Source organism: Tenrec ecaudatus, chromosome 5 (genome assembly GCF_050624435.1).
Source record: "Tenrec ecaudatus isolate mTenEca1 chromosome 5, mTenEca1.hap1, whole genome shotgun sequence".
NCBI classification, from domain to species: domain Eukaryota; kingdom Metazoa; phylum Chordata; class Mammalia; order Afrosoricida; family Tenrecidae; genus Tenrec; species Tenrec ecaudatus.
Window position 1 is genome coordinate 167223032 of NC_134534.1, and position 15058 is coordinate 167238089.

At 57.5% G+C, this 15058-nt stretch overlaps 1 protein-coding gene across 1 annotated transcript; it reads left to right on the forward strand.

Moving 5' to 3' along the window:
• Positions 1-1595: 1595 nt before the first annotated feature.
• On the forward strand, positions 1596-13584 carry DRC11L (dynein regulatory complex subunit 11 like). The gene is made up of 19 exons (XM_075550783.1): positions 1596-1606; positions 2132-2459; positions 3767-3886; positions 4203-4388; positions 5359-5430; positions 6827-7032; positions 7667-7751; positions 8192-8308; positions 8446-8521; positions 8906-9012; positions 9328-9411; positions 9485-9543; positions 10507-10589; positions 10777-10884; positions 11645-11844; positions 12148-12234; positions 12562-12739; positions 12822-13060; positions 13477-13584. The coding sequence occupies exons 1-19, from the start codon at positions 1596-1598 to the stop codon at positions 13582-13584; spliced, it is 2454 nt and encodes an 817-aa protein (XP_075406898.1).
• Positions 13585-15058: the final 1474 nt, after the last annotated feature.

The window sequence follows — 15058 nt, forward strand, 5'->3', positions numbered from 1 at the left end:
GCAAACCCCATGGCCCAGATCAGTTTCCAGACATCCGGTGAAGCTCACTGAGGGCGTCTTTCCCTTGAATTTCAGAACCAGTTAAGGGGAAGGTTTTTGCCACTCCCACTTTTTATTTTATTTTATTAAAATTACAAGAAAGTACAACACACATACATCTGCCACCTGGATTCACCATAGATAACATTTAATCACATTTCTCTCTCTCTGGCTGTTCTATTTTAAACACGGGACCTATCCCTTCAAGCTTTCAGAGGGTGAGCGAAGAGATCATCACCTTCAACTGTATGTTCTAAACAGGCAGCCCTTTTAGGCGTGGCTGGCATTTGGGTGGACTGCTATGTGCTGTCTGTGGATCTCCTTAAACAAGCCTCACGAGGAGACTACATGAGATGGGCACATACTGCCCTTGCTTCAGGCATAACTAGAAAGAGACAGGCCCAAGCAACCAGGCCCCTGAGACTACCACTAACTCACTCAACTACTCTCTCTTATACCTCATTGTTGACCATGTAGGAGCCCTGGTGGCATAGTGGGTTAGGTGCTGGGCTGCTAACCACAAGGTGACCGGTTCAAACCCACCAGCCTCTGCAGGAGAAAGATGAGGCTTTCTGCTCCCATGAAGACATTCGGCCTCAGAAAGTCACGGGGGCAGTTCTGCTCTTTCCGCTGTGTTGCTATGAGTTGGTAGTGAGGCTTTTGAGTGTTAGTCAAGGTGTGATTATCTTGATCGACTGCATCTGGAAGCTTGTCAGATCTTCGACTCAGAAGGTGGATTTCAACAGGTTCTTCAGCAATTTAGATGCACACTTAAAAGCAGAGGATCTCTGCTGGGTCCTCGCTGCTGCCCTATCTTCTTGGCTCCTCATATCTCTATTGATTCATCAGTCCCTACTTCGCACAGGAGCAGGCTGTGGCTAGGGTACTGTTTTTGTGTCACCCCTGAACCTGCAGCCCCCAGAAGGTTCAGGAGGAGCCCAAATCCTGCCCAATGCCACACTTTCCGATGGGCTTCTTCCAGGTACAGCTATTGCTTCTTAGCAGACCTCGCAGTGACATCTCTTTGTGCTCAGCTTCCAAGGAGGGAAGAACAGGACTTCAAGCCTGAATTTCATCCAGGCCTTTGATTCCAAATCTTGGAGAAATCCACTGCCCCTTCCCCTCATGTCGCACGTATGTCAGGCATCTATCAAAGGGAAGGGAAGCTGGGTGTGATGGGAAGCTGGATTAAGGAAAAGGTTGCCACTGGAGGAATACTTTGAGGACCACCATTTCCTCCAAGCTCCATGACTTATGGGGAGTTTTAAACCAAAGCCTTCAATTATTTGACCCCCACTTTGGGCCCCGGCCTCTGTGGCCTGCTTCTCCTGAGCTTGCGGCCATAGTCCTCTCCTTTGAGTGCAACATGCAGGACAACCTCCAAGAGGTGAGCAGACCCTGCACGCCCAGCCCTTTCTTACGTGCCTCGGAACACTGGTCCAGTGGGACAGAACAATCAGGCTGCGGAATTGGAGTCAGAGTGGAACTGGGGGGGTTCTAGGGTTCCTTGGTCAGCTTGCTCACAGGGAAGGGCAGTGTGAGGAGGGGCAGGTGCCATGTCTGAGGGGTAAGTGGACTCTGGAATGGGGCTCCTGCAGGGCTGAGAAGAGCAAGAGGCCCAGCTTGTTTCAGCACCCTGGGGCTGGGCTCCTGGCAAGCAGCCCTTCCTGGGCTGCCCTGGCCAAGGGACATCGTTCCTCAGGTTGCCTTTAGATGTCACTGAGAACCTAGACTCTGGAGAAGGGACTCTTATCTCTGCTCGCCCATCGTGCACCCCACTGCCCAACCTCTCTGGGTGGTGCCCTCATCCTAGATTCCAGAAGGCTCCTTTTGGACAGGAGGGTACCAGTACTCCTCTTCTGCGTTCTGTGGGGGTAGGGGGCATCAATGACCATCCTTGCTTCCCCCAAGGCCCCCCTCCCCTATTCCCCTTCTCACCACGGGAATTCCATTTGAGCTCCCTCCCTGCAAATAACCTGGACTTCATACCTCCCTGACCCAGTGTTCACGCTCCTAGGAGGCCTTAGTAGCCCCGCATCAGTCTGCCCCAGCGGTGCCTCAAAGCCTCCCCCTGTGCCCACCCCCACTCCAGAGCCTACCAGCGCCTCTGGGAGTCCTCCCACGTGACCCTGCAGGAGCTGCTGGACCAGGAGCAGCCCCTCCTCGACCCTGTGCCCGACCGGGAGCGCCATTCCCTCCAGCACAGGCTCTCTGCCCTCTACCTCAATTACCTACGGCTGCTGCGCAGCCTGGACATCATCTACGACCAGATGCTGCAGCCGCAGAAGCGGCGGCTGCTGCGGCAGCTGCTGGACGGCGTGGCGGGCCGCGTGCTGGAGCTGCAGGAGGAGCTGGTGCGCACGGACTTCTGCGAGTACCGCTGCCTCGACGACGTGCTGCCCGAGCTCAAGCTCACGCCGGTGCGGGGCCAGGGACCGCTGGGTGGAGTTCGGGCTGCCTCGTGGGGATGCCCAGGAGGTGGGGGGCGGGGGGCGTGAGCCCTAGAACCGCATTCCTGCAGTCTCCTCCCAGCTAGAATGCCAGATCGCGGCCCAGCCAGCGCTGCCTGTGTCATTTTTAATTAAAAGATGGTTTAATTGGGGCGGCTCTTAGCGCTCTTAGAACAATCCAATGCATCAATTGTATCACGCCTATTTGCACACACGTTGTCATCATTCTTTTCTAAACATTTACTTTCGATGGAGCCCTTGGTATCAGCTCTTTTTTCCCCTCCCACCCTCGTGATCCCTTGATAAATTATAAATTATTTTCATATCTTGCACCGACCGATGTCTACCTTCTCCCATGGTGTCTGTTGTTTGTCCCCTGGGTGTGTGGATGTGGGGGGAGAGCGGGGTTTATGTGTCGATCATTGCAATCCGTTCCCTCTTCCTCCCCTCTTCTCCCCACCTTCCCAGTCCTCCTGGTATCGCTACTCCCATTCCTGTTCCTGGATTCCACGTGCCCTGCGCGCTTCTCTCTTATCTGTACCTGTGCGCATGCTCCGCTCTAGCCCGCAGTGAAAGGCGGCAGTCCTGCCTTTAAACCAGACCCTCGGGTGGTCTGTGTGCATTGGCCAGCACAACGCCAAGGGCTCAGATCTGCGTCTGGTTGGGCCTCCGGATCCCCAGCACAGTCCCAGTCCAAGCCCACAGCAGAGAGTCTCCACGTTTCGCAGCTGGCTACATCAGATTCAGCTGTGGACCACTAAGACCTGGATGCAAAGGCTTTGTTCTGGGAGGGTCCAAGGGGCCTGCTGGTGGCGCTGGGGTGAACTCCAATCACGGGGACCTCATTGTGCCAGAGGAGGATGGTGCTCCAAAAGGACACTGAGCAGCGGGTCACCAAGCCTGGGTGGACTCCAATGGCCAGCGGCCATGCCTGTGTTAACCCTCTTCATCCACCTACTCTCTGTGGGGCCCAGGTGTGTCTTGGGAATCAGGATTTCTGAGAATTTCCCAGATAATTCTGATGCAGCTTGCCACCATGGTCATCACTTACTTGGTCCTCCAGTAGCCATCCAAGCGGACAGTTGGAGAGGCGGACAGCTTGAGAAGTTCCCTTCCCAAAACAAAAGAGGTTCTTTCCCCCACAGCCCACCTCCCTCGGGGCTCTAGGGTCAGGACCTCAGGACCACAGTGTCCAACTGAGACTGTGAGCTGCTGAAAATGGCCCTGCCGCCTGCCTTTTGGATTCCTGACCTTCCTCCCCCCACATTGCCTCAAAGGGAGACCTGGAAGTGCCAATTCCCAAATACTTCCTCCTGGAGCAGGCCAGCGTGCTGAAGGACCGGAGCTTGGTGTTGGCGGAAATCCTGTCCAAGATGGAGCCCAGGGTCTCTGAGAAGGTGTGGGGGCTCGGGGAGGATACCCCAGACTCCACCCACTCCTCAGTAAGATGGAGCTTTGGCGCATGAGGGGCCCTGCCTTGTTCCACAGCCCCCTTAGAGCACACCTTTTGGGTGACCCCTGACTCTCTTTCTGGCTGGTCCTGTGCTCATGATCATCTTCCAGTGCCAAGGGAGCCAAGGGATTGAGTGGGGGGTGGGGTGGGGGAGAGGGAGGGGTGAGGATGTAGGCAGCAAGCTGGCTGGCTCCACCGTGGGCTGGTCTGCTAGGCCCCACCCCGTGCAGCCTGACCCTCCTCTCTCCCTGCCCGGCCAGAGCTTGCCCGGGATGCACCAGGTTGAGGCTATAAGTTTGCTGCAAAAGGCCGAGCGGGCCCGGCAGGGCCGACTGCGAGCCAAGTTCATGAGGGAGATTCGGAGAGAGGAGGAACTGGACCGGAGGACCCGAGAGGACGGGAGGCACAGGTTCAACCAGGACCAAGCCTCTGTCATCATACAGAAGGTAGGCTGGAGCCAAGCAAAGGGTCTTCTGCAGGGCAAGGTCCCCGGGCAAAGGGTTAGGGCAGGAACCCGCAGCAAGGGTGAGCAAGGTGATGAGGGTCTCCGTGGCTGAACCCCATTCGCCATCATGTGAGCCCAAACTTCTCCTGGATAGAAGCCTCATTCTGCCCATAAACATACCTCTTATCTGTTTATTACTTATTCTGCACCTCCATCCCAGAGAGGATCGGAAGGGGGGCAGGTAGCATACAAGCCCCAGAAACAGAAGGATCGTTAAAAGCAGGGAAGAAAGATGCCTAATAGTGTAGCTAACACAGCGGGTGATCGGTCCAGAAACACGCCAGTGGTTCAAATCGAGCCACTTGATGTTGCTGGAGCCTCCTGGCAACCAAGGTAAGGAGAACCATGCGAGTATAGTTTGGGGACCCCCAGCGCGGTGCCTTCTAGACCCCCTGTCCTTTGATGCCCCACCCTGCCTCAACCCAGAGTTTCACAGCCATGGGAAGTGCATGGTCCCACTCTGCTCAGGGGGACCTACACAGTCAAGGGCCAGGACCAGGGCCTGGCAAAGAGCCCTGGGTCGGGTAGGAGTCCGTTGGGAAGCCTGGCCCCAGCCTTCAGTCCACCTTGATGGTCTCATCTCTGATATCAGTTTCTTTGTGAGCAAAAGGTGGGCATTTGCCCAGGGCCAGCCCAGCCCCTGCCTTGCAGACTTCTTTGTCTTGGGGCAGTGGCATCAAATGTGTTCTAAATGCCTTAGTGTTCTGAGAAGTGGGGTGAGGGGGCAACTGAAGCGCTCCTTGGAGGAGCAGCTGCCCCTGCGAGGTTCACAAGTGGAGACATTCTGGGAGCTCACCCCATATGACACTTCAGGGTTTGCCACAGTTCCCCATCACCCCTTCCCAACCCAGGCTGCCTCCTCACAGGGTCCGGGAGCCCCTCCCTGAGTCCTGGCCCCACCCTCCCACCAGGTGTGGAAAGGCCACCAGCAGAGGAAGCACACCCAGTTGAACCGGCAGGTGGAGATGGAGTTCATCGGCATGGTGAGGGCCCTCTGCACCCTCCCCCTTCAGCTCGCACTGCCCTTTCCAAACCCTTTGCCAGCCACCTGGAACATTGGGAGGACAGGAGGCTGGGGGGGAGGGGGGCATTCAGAATTTGCTTCAGGAGTCGGGGAGGCCCGAAAAACCACCCCCTACCGCCCACCCCAGTCTCTCCCTTTGTGCCTCTCCTTTGAAGGATCTCAACATGTGGGCAGGGCTGAGGGGGACAGCAGCACAGAACGTCCTGCAAGGAGGACCCAGCCAAGGGGCAAGGCTGCAGGGCCAGCCTCTGGCACAAGGTCCCAGTCCCAGGTTGTGCTGGGGACCGCACCCCCATGCCAGGGTTTTTCCAGTTGTACTTGCTCTGGGGGCCCAAAGGCCCTTCTCTGCTGTTTGTGCTCTGAGGACCTGTGATGTGATCTGAGTGTGTGTGCACAGAGCCACCTGGATGGTAAAGAGGTACCGAGACCCCTGGTGTGTGCACAGATACGGGTACCTGAGCACCTGTGGTGTGTGCATGTACGGGTGTGGGGTGTACCGGGTGCTCATACATGTGCAGCATATGTGCACACACACGTGTGTGTGCATATTTGTGGTGGGTAGGCCCCTCTCTGATCTATCTTCTCTGCTCAGGGAGGAGTCTCTGGTCCCGGGTGTTCTCCACAGACCTGGGATGCAAAGCAAAGGAGGGTCCAATCCCATTGTGCTGCCTGATGAAGGAGCTAGGCTTGGTGGGCCCGCCTGGGAGGTACAGAGGAAATGGAGGGGCGAGGCCCTTCCAGGGGCGGAGACAGTGGCCTCGTGCCACTTGGCATCTTGGTGGGATGAGGTTGCGGCTTTGAGAGACTTGGGGGTTTCTGAAGGAGGCTGGGGCCTGGAGGGGCCCCTCTCCCCAAAGGGGGTAGGATCCCCTAGCAAGAGGAGGGAACACAGACCATGGCACTGGTGGTGGTGAGGAGGAAGCTGGCCGCCTGGGCCCCTCGGCTGTGTGAGCTCAGCGTTTTCAGTAATTGTCTGCGTGGAGTGATATTTAAAATACATTTGGGAGCCAATGAGGCGGGAAAGTGGCTTCGAGCCCGGCTGCCAATGTGGCCCAGTGGCAGGGGTACCGGTGGGGGCTGGGCCTGAGGCTCACAGGGGAGAGTGTGTATGGAGGTGGGGGGGAGTTGCAGGGGGCAGCCCGGATGCATCAAGTAAACTCATTACTGGAGTAATTTACACAGACGAGCCTGGGCTCCGAATGCAATTTCTCCTGATGCAGGCTCACTCACTCGTTCCACGCAGAGCGCGTGCGTGCGTGCGTGCATGGATGCGGTGTTGAGGCAGGTGTGTGCGCCAAAGGAAGGATGGCGTCTTCCTTCTCCCACTCCTGAGCCACGCTCTCTCCTCTCCCCAGCTTCCCTTGCCCAAGGAGTCAGAGCCCTCTGACATCCTGTCCCAGGCCAGCCACAGGGAGGGCACCCGGAGGCTCCTCCAGCTTGAGAAGGAGGAGGAGTTCCAGTCGGCCATGAATCAAGCCCACGGTGTTCTCCTGGAGACAGAAGGGCCCACCATGAAGGAGAAGATGCAAGAGCAGATTCGACAGTGGCTCATCGAATGCCAGTCAGTGTCCCCAGCCAAAGCCAACACAGCCTGCCTTCAGCCTCTCTCTTCTTGCAGGCCCCCACACCCCACCCTCACAGGCTCTCCATACCCACACTTTGCTTGCATCCATTGGGGCCCTAGCTCCACAACTAGCCCTCCAGGCCCATGTTGACATTCTGGGTGTCAACTTTGGCCTTCAACCCCTGGAGCCCTTTCTATGCATGAGCCTCCATTTCTCTGCATCACAAAGAGGATGCCAGACAGGGTGGGACAAGCATCCATGAGTGCCCCCCACCCCCTGCCCGCCCCTGAACAGCCTCTCCTTCCTGTTCTGTAGCACTAGCTATTCCGCCACCACTCTGTCTCTATGGTCCGTTCATCCTTCCCCAGCCCTCTGTCCACCCACCCATGCACCCATGGCCCCATGGATCTCTGCACCTGGCTGTTCAGCAACCTGTCCAACCACCCATTCACCTGTTCAATCACCCTTTCCTCTCTGTGGCCATGCACCCCCCCTATCCAAGCCCCTACCCACATAGCCAATCCCTCCTCCATCTGTCTACCCATCCATTAAGCTGGTCCATCACCACCGACCTGTCTACCCAAGTACCTATCCAAACACCCAGCTTACCTAGCCCTTTTAACCACTTAGTGCCCTTACTGGCCGGTTTCCTGATTATCCCGAAGAGTCTGCAGGTGGATCCTACTTGATCTTTGCAGACAAGACTCCAGAACAGGTATACTGGGGGACGGGTGGGGTTTTCCATGGCAGGCTGAGTCCAAGATTAAAGAGAGTAGTGAGTAAGGCCGGGGCGGGGAAGAGGTCCGTGGAGGATGGGGTGGCTGGAGGGAGCACGTCACAGCTGGAAAGGCTGCACAGGAGCCGTGATGAGGAAGCGCTGGTCCCTAGAGGAGGTCTTCATCGCCAGAGAAAGCTGCCCTATCCAGAGAGCCCCTTTTATGGCCTGGCTGTGGCGGCAGAGAGAGCCAGCACCTGGGATCAAAGCACAGCTCCGCCGGGTCCTCTTCCCAGACGCCAGCTTTCAGGCTCTGGACTCTCAGCTCTCTGAACCCCCTAGGAGGTTCCCCGCCGGAACGGTGGATCCTGGGTCAGCCCCATGTTCGGTTCTCATGAAAGCTCCTTTGGTCTGGGCCACCTCATTGCCTTTGCTCACAGGTGAAAATGGCGCTGGAGCAGCAGGTCGTGGACAACAAGAAGGAACAAGAGAAGAAGAAGGATGAGGAGAAAAAGGAGACAAAGAAGAAGGGGAAGGAAACAAAGGCCAGAAAGGGGGTGAGCCACCTCGTGGACGTGCGGGGCGAAGGGGCAGCGCTCACCGGAATCCAGAGGGAAAGCCGGTCTGGTAAGGGCGAGGGCCGTCTGGTAGGTCAAGGCGATGGGGTCAAGGTCAAAGGGTGATTCTCTTGCAGGACGTGGATACAATGCTGAAAGTATTGCCATCCAAATTCGTACCCGTGATTGATGCAGGGCACGAGAAGTACTTAAGTCAGGGAAGGAAGCCCTTGCTGGGGGCTGGGGAGGGGCCTTGGGGGTGACCCTGGGTTGCAGGGAGAGTGGGAGCCTGCCACACACATCATTCAGAGGTGGGTGGTCGCTGTGTGTGTGGCTTGAGGGAGTAGCATTAAAGGGTGTGTGTGTGTGTGTGTGTGTGTGTGTGTGTGCATGCGCGCGCACGAGAGAGAGAGGGGGGGGGAGAGGTGATTTCATGAATGGTCTCTTCGTGGTCTGAGTCAGGGCGGATCCATCCTAGCGAGGGCATCCTCGAGTGCATCCCGGTGGCGTGCGGAGTGTGTGCCATGTGTACTTGTGTGCATGTCTGAGTGTGTGCCCCCACATGGGTCTGCATGGACTCCCTCTCCCCACGGCCAGAGCGTTGGAAGAACCGCCCGGAGAACGCATACCCGAGCCCGAGCTTCGACTTGGAGAACCTCCGGGAGGCGAAGAGGAAGGAGGTGGAGGTGGAGATCCGCATACAGGTGGGAAGACCCATCAGGGTCCCCCTCCACGTGTGAGTGTTTGTGAGGCATGCTCAGGGGTGAACTGAATCCAGACCCACTGGGGGTGGGGAAGGGTTGGAGGTGAAGTGGAAGGTGGCAGCAAGGACTCCAAAGGGTGGGATGCCAGTGCCGCCCCCTGGCCAGCTTCGCAGGGCTTGTCTGGCGTTTCTCAGAGGACCCTCTCACTTTCCTTCTGCTGCTGCCTCCCTCCTCTCCCCTCTTGTTGTCTCCTCATGGAGCCATGGATGTCTCCTCCTCCTCTTGTCCCGCCCCCCCCCCTCCCCCCGCCCCTAGGTGGACGAACTGATGAGGCAGGAGCTGAAGAACCTGCGTCTGGTTGTGGACAAGGAGGAGGGGAAAGCCTTGAAGGCTCCGAAGGTGAGCGGAGGGCCCAGGACTGGGAAGGGGGAAGGTGCAGACAACCTTCACCTGAGCACCTCTGCCCAACCAGAAAAAGCCTGCCAAGAAATCTGGGAAGAAGAAAAAGGAAAAAGATCTGACCATAAGCAGGTACCAGTCCCAGCTGAGCCCCCTGGTTTAATGGATTGGGGGGAGAGCCCCGTCCAGGACAGGATGCCTGACTTGCACCACAGGACCTTGGCACACCACTTAAAGGTTTTCCTTCCCAAGGATCTGCTCTGCCAAGCGACTAAAACAATCTTCCAGGGGCATAGGAAATGCCCCTCCCCAGGGGGTCAGACCACAGAAAAGTGGGTGAAAGGAGACAGCGATCCGTGTAAGACATGGAAAAAATGATAATTTATAAATTATCAAGGGTTCAGGAGAGGGGGTAGAGGATGAACTGATACATAGGGTTCAAGTGGAAAGAAAATGTTTTGACATTGATGGCAAGAAATATACAAATGTGTTTGACACAATGGCTGGCCGGCTGGATTGTGATCAGAGCTGTAAGAGCCCCCAATGAAATGACTGAGGAGAAAAACAAATGATCATGTGTAACACAGACGCAGGTGGAGTATGAGTCATGGAGAGGCTCCCTCCCACGTTCGTCCTCCCTGATTATTAGCTCTGTCCCCACCAACGACAACCCCACCCTCACCCCCACCACCCCCCCGGGCCTCCCACGCTGGTGTATTGAGCACTTGGTCTATGGCCTCCTTTCCACCCATTTCTCGGCACCCGGCACCCGCTGGGCACATTGGTACATATACCTTCAGGACCCCGTCAGCCCCGCACACTTCCATCCCCATGCGGAAGAGAGGAGTGCTTCCGTGAGAGAATGGCGCACAGTGGGCCTCCGGGCAGTCCAAAGAGGGCACTGGTCCTTCCTGCCGCCCTTTTGAGCTACAGAGACCTTTCTGAAACGGTGCCGGGCTTTGCCCTGGCCCACTGTGTCTTCTGCAGTTCACGGGGGAGGGGGACGGGGGGGGGGGAGCGGGAGGAGCATCCCTCTTTTTGCACACGCCCACTCTGAACTAATGGCCTCTGAGTCTCCCTGGCCATGCTCCACAGGTCCCTGGACTCTCTGTTTGAAGAGCTCGTCTGCCGTCACCTGCTGAAGAAGTGTGAGACAGTGGCCCTGAAGGACTACGCTGGTGAGAGATATCCACCCCCTCCCCCAGCCCCCACTCCCACACAGCCGCACCGGCCCCCAGCTGAGGGGCAGCTGGCCCCAGACTGTACCCTTCCCCTGACTGAAAGCCCACTCCTTGGAATAGGCCTGGCTCTGCTGTGACCCTCTCCCTGGGCTCAGGCGAGCGACCTTATCGCCTGTGCCCTCAGGTGACTGCCTCTACCTTGGCTCCATCCTGAATGTGGCCGAGAAGCTGCCCATGCCCTCTCTGTTTGATATTCGTCAGAACATTGCCTTGTACGCAATCCTCCGGCTCGGTGAGAAGCCCCTGAATTGGGCAAGGGCCTTCAGGGAAGGGTGGCTGAGAGGGGGACATGCCCCACCCCTGGGTGCCATCTTCCTGCCAGAGCTCATAGCCAGAGGGAGCGTCCCAGAAGACACAAAGCCCCTAACTTGCTGACTCAATCCAAGTGAGCTCATCCAGTGTGTTCCTCGTCTAGGAAGACCAGGGCCCCTGCTGCCCCTCCACCCCCCCCCCATAACATACCAGCGACCAGACTCTCTCTGGGGGGTTCCTCAGATGCCTTTGCCCGGTGTTACCAAGCCAAAGGGCGCTGAAACGGGCAGAGGGCTCCTCTGCCACCACACACACACATCACAAAGACCCCGGGTCATTGCCGGCAGGTGTACTGTAACTCACCACGACCCTGTGGGACAGCGGAGAACTGTCCCCCTCAGGGTTTCCAAGGCTGTAATCTTTACAGAAGCAGCCTGTCCCATGCCTCACCCTCGGAAACCCTGGTGGGTTTGAACCATGAACCTTTCAGTTAGGAGCCAAGCACTTCACCACTGCATCGCCAGGGCCCCTTCAGTACCGCCTGAAGCCCTTCAAGACCCTGCTATATAGTCTGTCTGAAGTGGGCAACTGCCAAGATGCTGGGGAGCTGCCTCCATAGCAGGCCCAGCTGTGGGCTTATCTTAACAGCCCCCCGCCCCACCATACACACACATACACATACACCCTGCCCTGTGCCATAGGCCCACAACCTGCCTCTGGCCCCATTTCCTTCCTTAAAGGTTCCCCAGATATACATGCCATGGCCCCCCTGATCCGCTCCATCCTCCTAGTGGGCCCCCCAGGCATGGGGAAGAAGATGCTGGTTAAGGCTGTGTGCACAGAAACAGGGGCCAACCTGTTTGACCTGTCCCCCAATAACCTGCAAGGCAAATACCCTGGTCGGTCCGGGACACAGATGCTGGTGCACATGGTCTTCAAGGTGGGTTTCAGCTCCTTGCCCGCTCTGCTCTCTGTCTGACATTATGCCGGGGGTAAGGGGCATCTGCCCACGGGGTAAGCTTGGATCTTTTGGACATCTGGACCCTGTGAGGGACCAGAGTAGTGGCTTTTTCCAGAAGAGGTGAGGCTGGATACCAGCAGCTCCCTGTCCCACAGGGGAAGCTCGACTCTCCCACTGAGATGTGATGGGCCGGTGCTCGGGTGGGCGCAGTGAGCAGGACCGGTCAGAGGGGGGATGTCGCCTTTGCCTCTGACACTTGTCTTCTGCTGGCGCCCTAACCAGGTGGCTCGGCTCCTGCAACCCTCTGTGATCTGGATTGGGGGAGCAGAGAAGACTTTTTATAAGAAGGTCCCAAAAGAGGAGAGGGAGGTGAGGGGCATCAGTGACTTGGGGGAGGGTTGTGAACAGGCCTGGCTTTTAAAGTCATTCCGAGCCTGACCCAGAGTGACTCTGAGCAAGTACCTGCCTCTCTGTGGCCTCATTTCAGGCTCACAGACTCTTCCTCTCCACCCTTCAGGGCTGGCCATTGGGAGGCTCTACCCAACCAGGGAGTGGGGGAGGTAGGAAAGGGTGGGGGTGAGGGGGGTTGTTGGAGCAGCTGAACCCCCTGCTGGACCCTGTGCTCGTGCTGTGGACTCTGGACACCCTCTGATCGCCCAGCTGACACCCCTGCGTCTGCTTCCTTCCCTGGAGCAGATGGACCCTAAGCGGATAAAGAAGGACCTTACCCAGGCCCTGCGCCTGCTGGGCCCGGGAGACCGGGTGATGCTGATCGGAACCACGGCCCGGCCCCAACTGGCCGAGATGAAGGGGCTGTGTCAGACCTACGAGCGCATCCTCCTCATGCCCCGGCCTGACTATGCCTCCCGATTCGGTGAGGCCTGGGGCCTGGGAGCTGAGCCTTGCAGCCCGTCCCCTCGGTGCCCCCTGTGCCCATGCCCACCCCATGCTTGCAGTGCTCTGGAAGCGTATGATAGAGACCCAAGGAGTCCAAGTGACCCAGAGCCTGGACATCAGTGCCCTGGCCAAGGTCTCTGATGGCTACACAGCTGGCAACATCCTCCAAGCCACCCAATCAGTGCTGACCGAGCGGCGGCTTCTGCAGCTGCCCAAGAAGCCCCTGATGGCCTCTGAGTTCCTGGGGTACCTGGCAAAGCTGGAACCGGTGTACAGAGAGGAGGAGGAATCCCTGAAGGTGATTCTGGACCAGCCAGGAGACAAAGCCTGCCTAAGGGAGTCTCACTGCACACCTGGGGCCCCTCCTCCTCGCTTACCCCTCCCCAGTCACAGATGACAGGGCAAAATGGCCATTGTGCCCCCCTTCGAAGGGGAATGCTTGGGAACACCTCACCTGGTGTTCCCTGAGGATGGGAGCCCGGAAAGGGCTAGAGAGGCAGGAGAAGTCTTAGCCTGGCCTCAAGGACTGTGAGGAGGGGAGGAGGGGGGGTGTGGTGGGTGGCCAGAGAGCTTGGGGAAGAACTAGGGGCTCTGAGAAAAAAAGTAACACTATTGAGGAAACGGGGGAGGGGGCCTCAGCAAAAAGGGAAGGATGAGACCAGGAGGAAGAACTAAGGGTCCCGGCCTCACCCCGCGCCCCTTCCCCCCTGCAAGGACTGGTACTTCCAGACACCACTGGGCAAGAAGAGAATGAAGTTTAACAAGGACCAGATGGAAGCGGAGGAGGCCAGGATGGCCAAGGACAAAAAGAAAAGGAAATGATGGCGAGGCTGAGGGCTGGTGGAGGGCTGGGCAGGAGGAGCAGAGAGGCCAGGGGGTGCGGAGGTATAAATGCCCTCGTGGGACTTCGGGGACTGAGCTCATTTTTTGTCTAGCTCAGGTCTTCCTTCTTGTTGCCTGTGCCACCTCTCTTCACATACCCCCTGCTGCCAGACTCCTGTTCACCCGCCTCACCCCACCCCACCCCAGTGTTCTCCTCTCCATGTCATGTTCATGTCCTGGACGATGGCATCCTACCTCCTGGAGGAGGACCTGGGGAGTCTAAGGGACAGAAAGTAGAAAGAAAGGGGAAGAGGGAGGGAGGGAAGGGAGGTCCATCAAGAGAAACTAGACATTCGCCCCATGTGGACCTAACCCCTTGAGAACCCCTAGATAATCAGTTTCCTTATTTCTCAAGTCTGGGAAGGCGGGAGTAGCCAATCTCTAAGGTGCCTTCTACTTTAAGGTTCAATTACCCTACCAAGGGTATCTTGGAAGTGGGGGCTCTTGAGCAGCAGTGGAAGGGGGTGGGGTGGGGATGGACACATAGAAGGTTCTAGAGACAAAAGGGTCAGGCAAATGGAAGGTCTTTAGAGCCAGGGGAAGGGCTGCTGGTCAACCCTGTGCCTTCTGTGGATGATCTTCCTTTTCTCGTAAGACCCCTCCCCACCAAATCCGACTTCACCCTTCCTCTGGGCCCCTTCCTCTAGCACAGAGCCCATCTCGGGGAGCTGGCTGGGATGTAGCCGTGGGATAAAACACCCTCTTGCTGGCGAGAGAGCAACAGCTGGGGGCCGGGGCAGGGACTGAGAGAAGCAGGAGACAAAGATGACCTCTAGTTCTCCATGGGCCTTCATGAGGAGAGGACAGGCAGGTCAAGGTCATGGGTGATCCTCTGGCAGTAGAAGTGGGTCACCCCAGAGGTTGAGCACAGAGGTGAAGCCCAGCGAGGTGGTGGATTTTCTTCCTCTCCTTTTTATCCTCTCAAATGACAGTCGGCTCCTTGTGTTCACGTCCTAGGACTCCATCCAGTCAGTGGTAGGGAGAAACTTCTGTTGGGGAGGCCAGGGCTGCTGGTAGGGAGATGGGGTGTGGTGGTACTGCCTGTTTAAACACACCATTGAGTCATGTAGACGGACCCTTGGTGACCCTACCAGACAGGGTAGAACTGCCCCTGTCGGTCTATGAGACTGTGCAGAAAGCAGCCTTGTTCTCACTTGGAGCAGCTGGTGGTTTTGAATTGCTGATTGCCTGTGGTTGAGCCTCATTTCTTTAGGCAGAAGTCTGTCTCCCAGAGAGCACCCCCCACTCCACCCCCGGGGGCGGGGGGTGGGGGGTGGGAAGCTCAAGGATCCTCTGCTGGGGCATGGAAGTGGGAAAGGAAAGGGTAGTGCTAAGGGGGACACACTGGCCTCACACTTGCTCCTTGGGCAGGAGCCCCAGCAGGACAGAGGGAAAGCCCAGACAAAGGAGCCAG

Bases quoted from the DNA above. Each gene is read 5' to 3' on its own strand.
- DRC11L (XM_075550783.1), top strand. The intron at 3,887-4,202 runs GTGTGGGGGCTC...CTGCCCGGCCAG, and splicing joins AGCCCAGGGTCTCTGAGAAG to AGCTTGCCCGGGATGCACCA. The intron at 7,752-8,191 runs GTATACTGGGGG...CTTTGCTCACAG, and splicing joins CAGACAAGACTCCAGAACAG to GTGAAAATGGCGCTGGAGCA.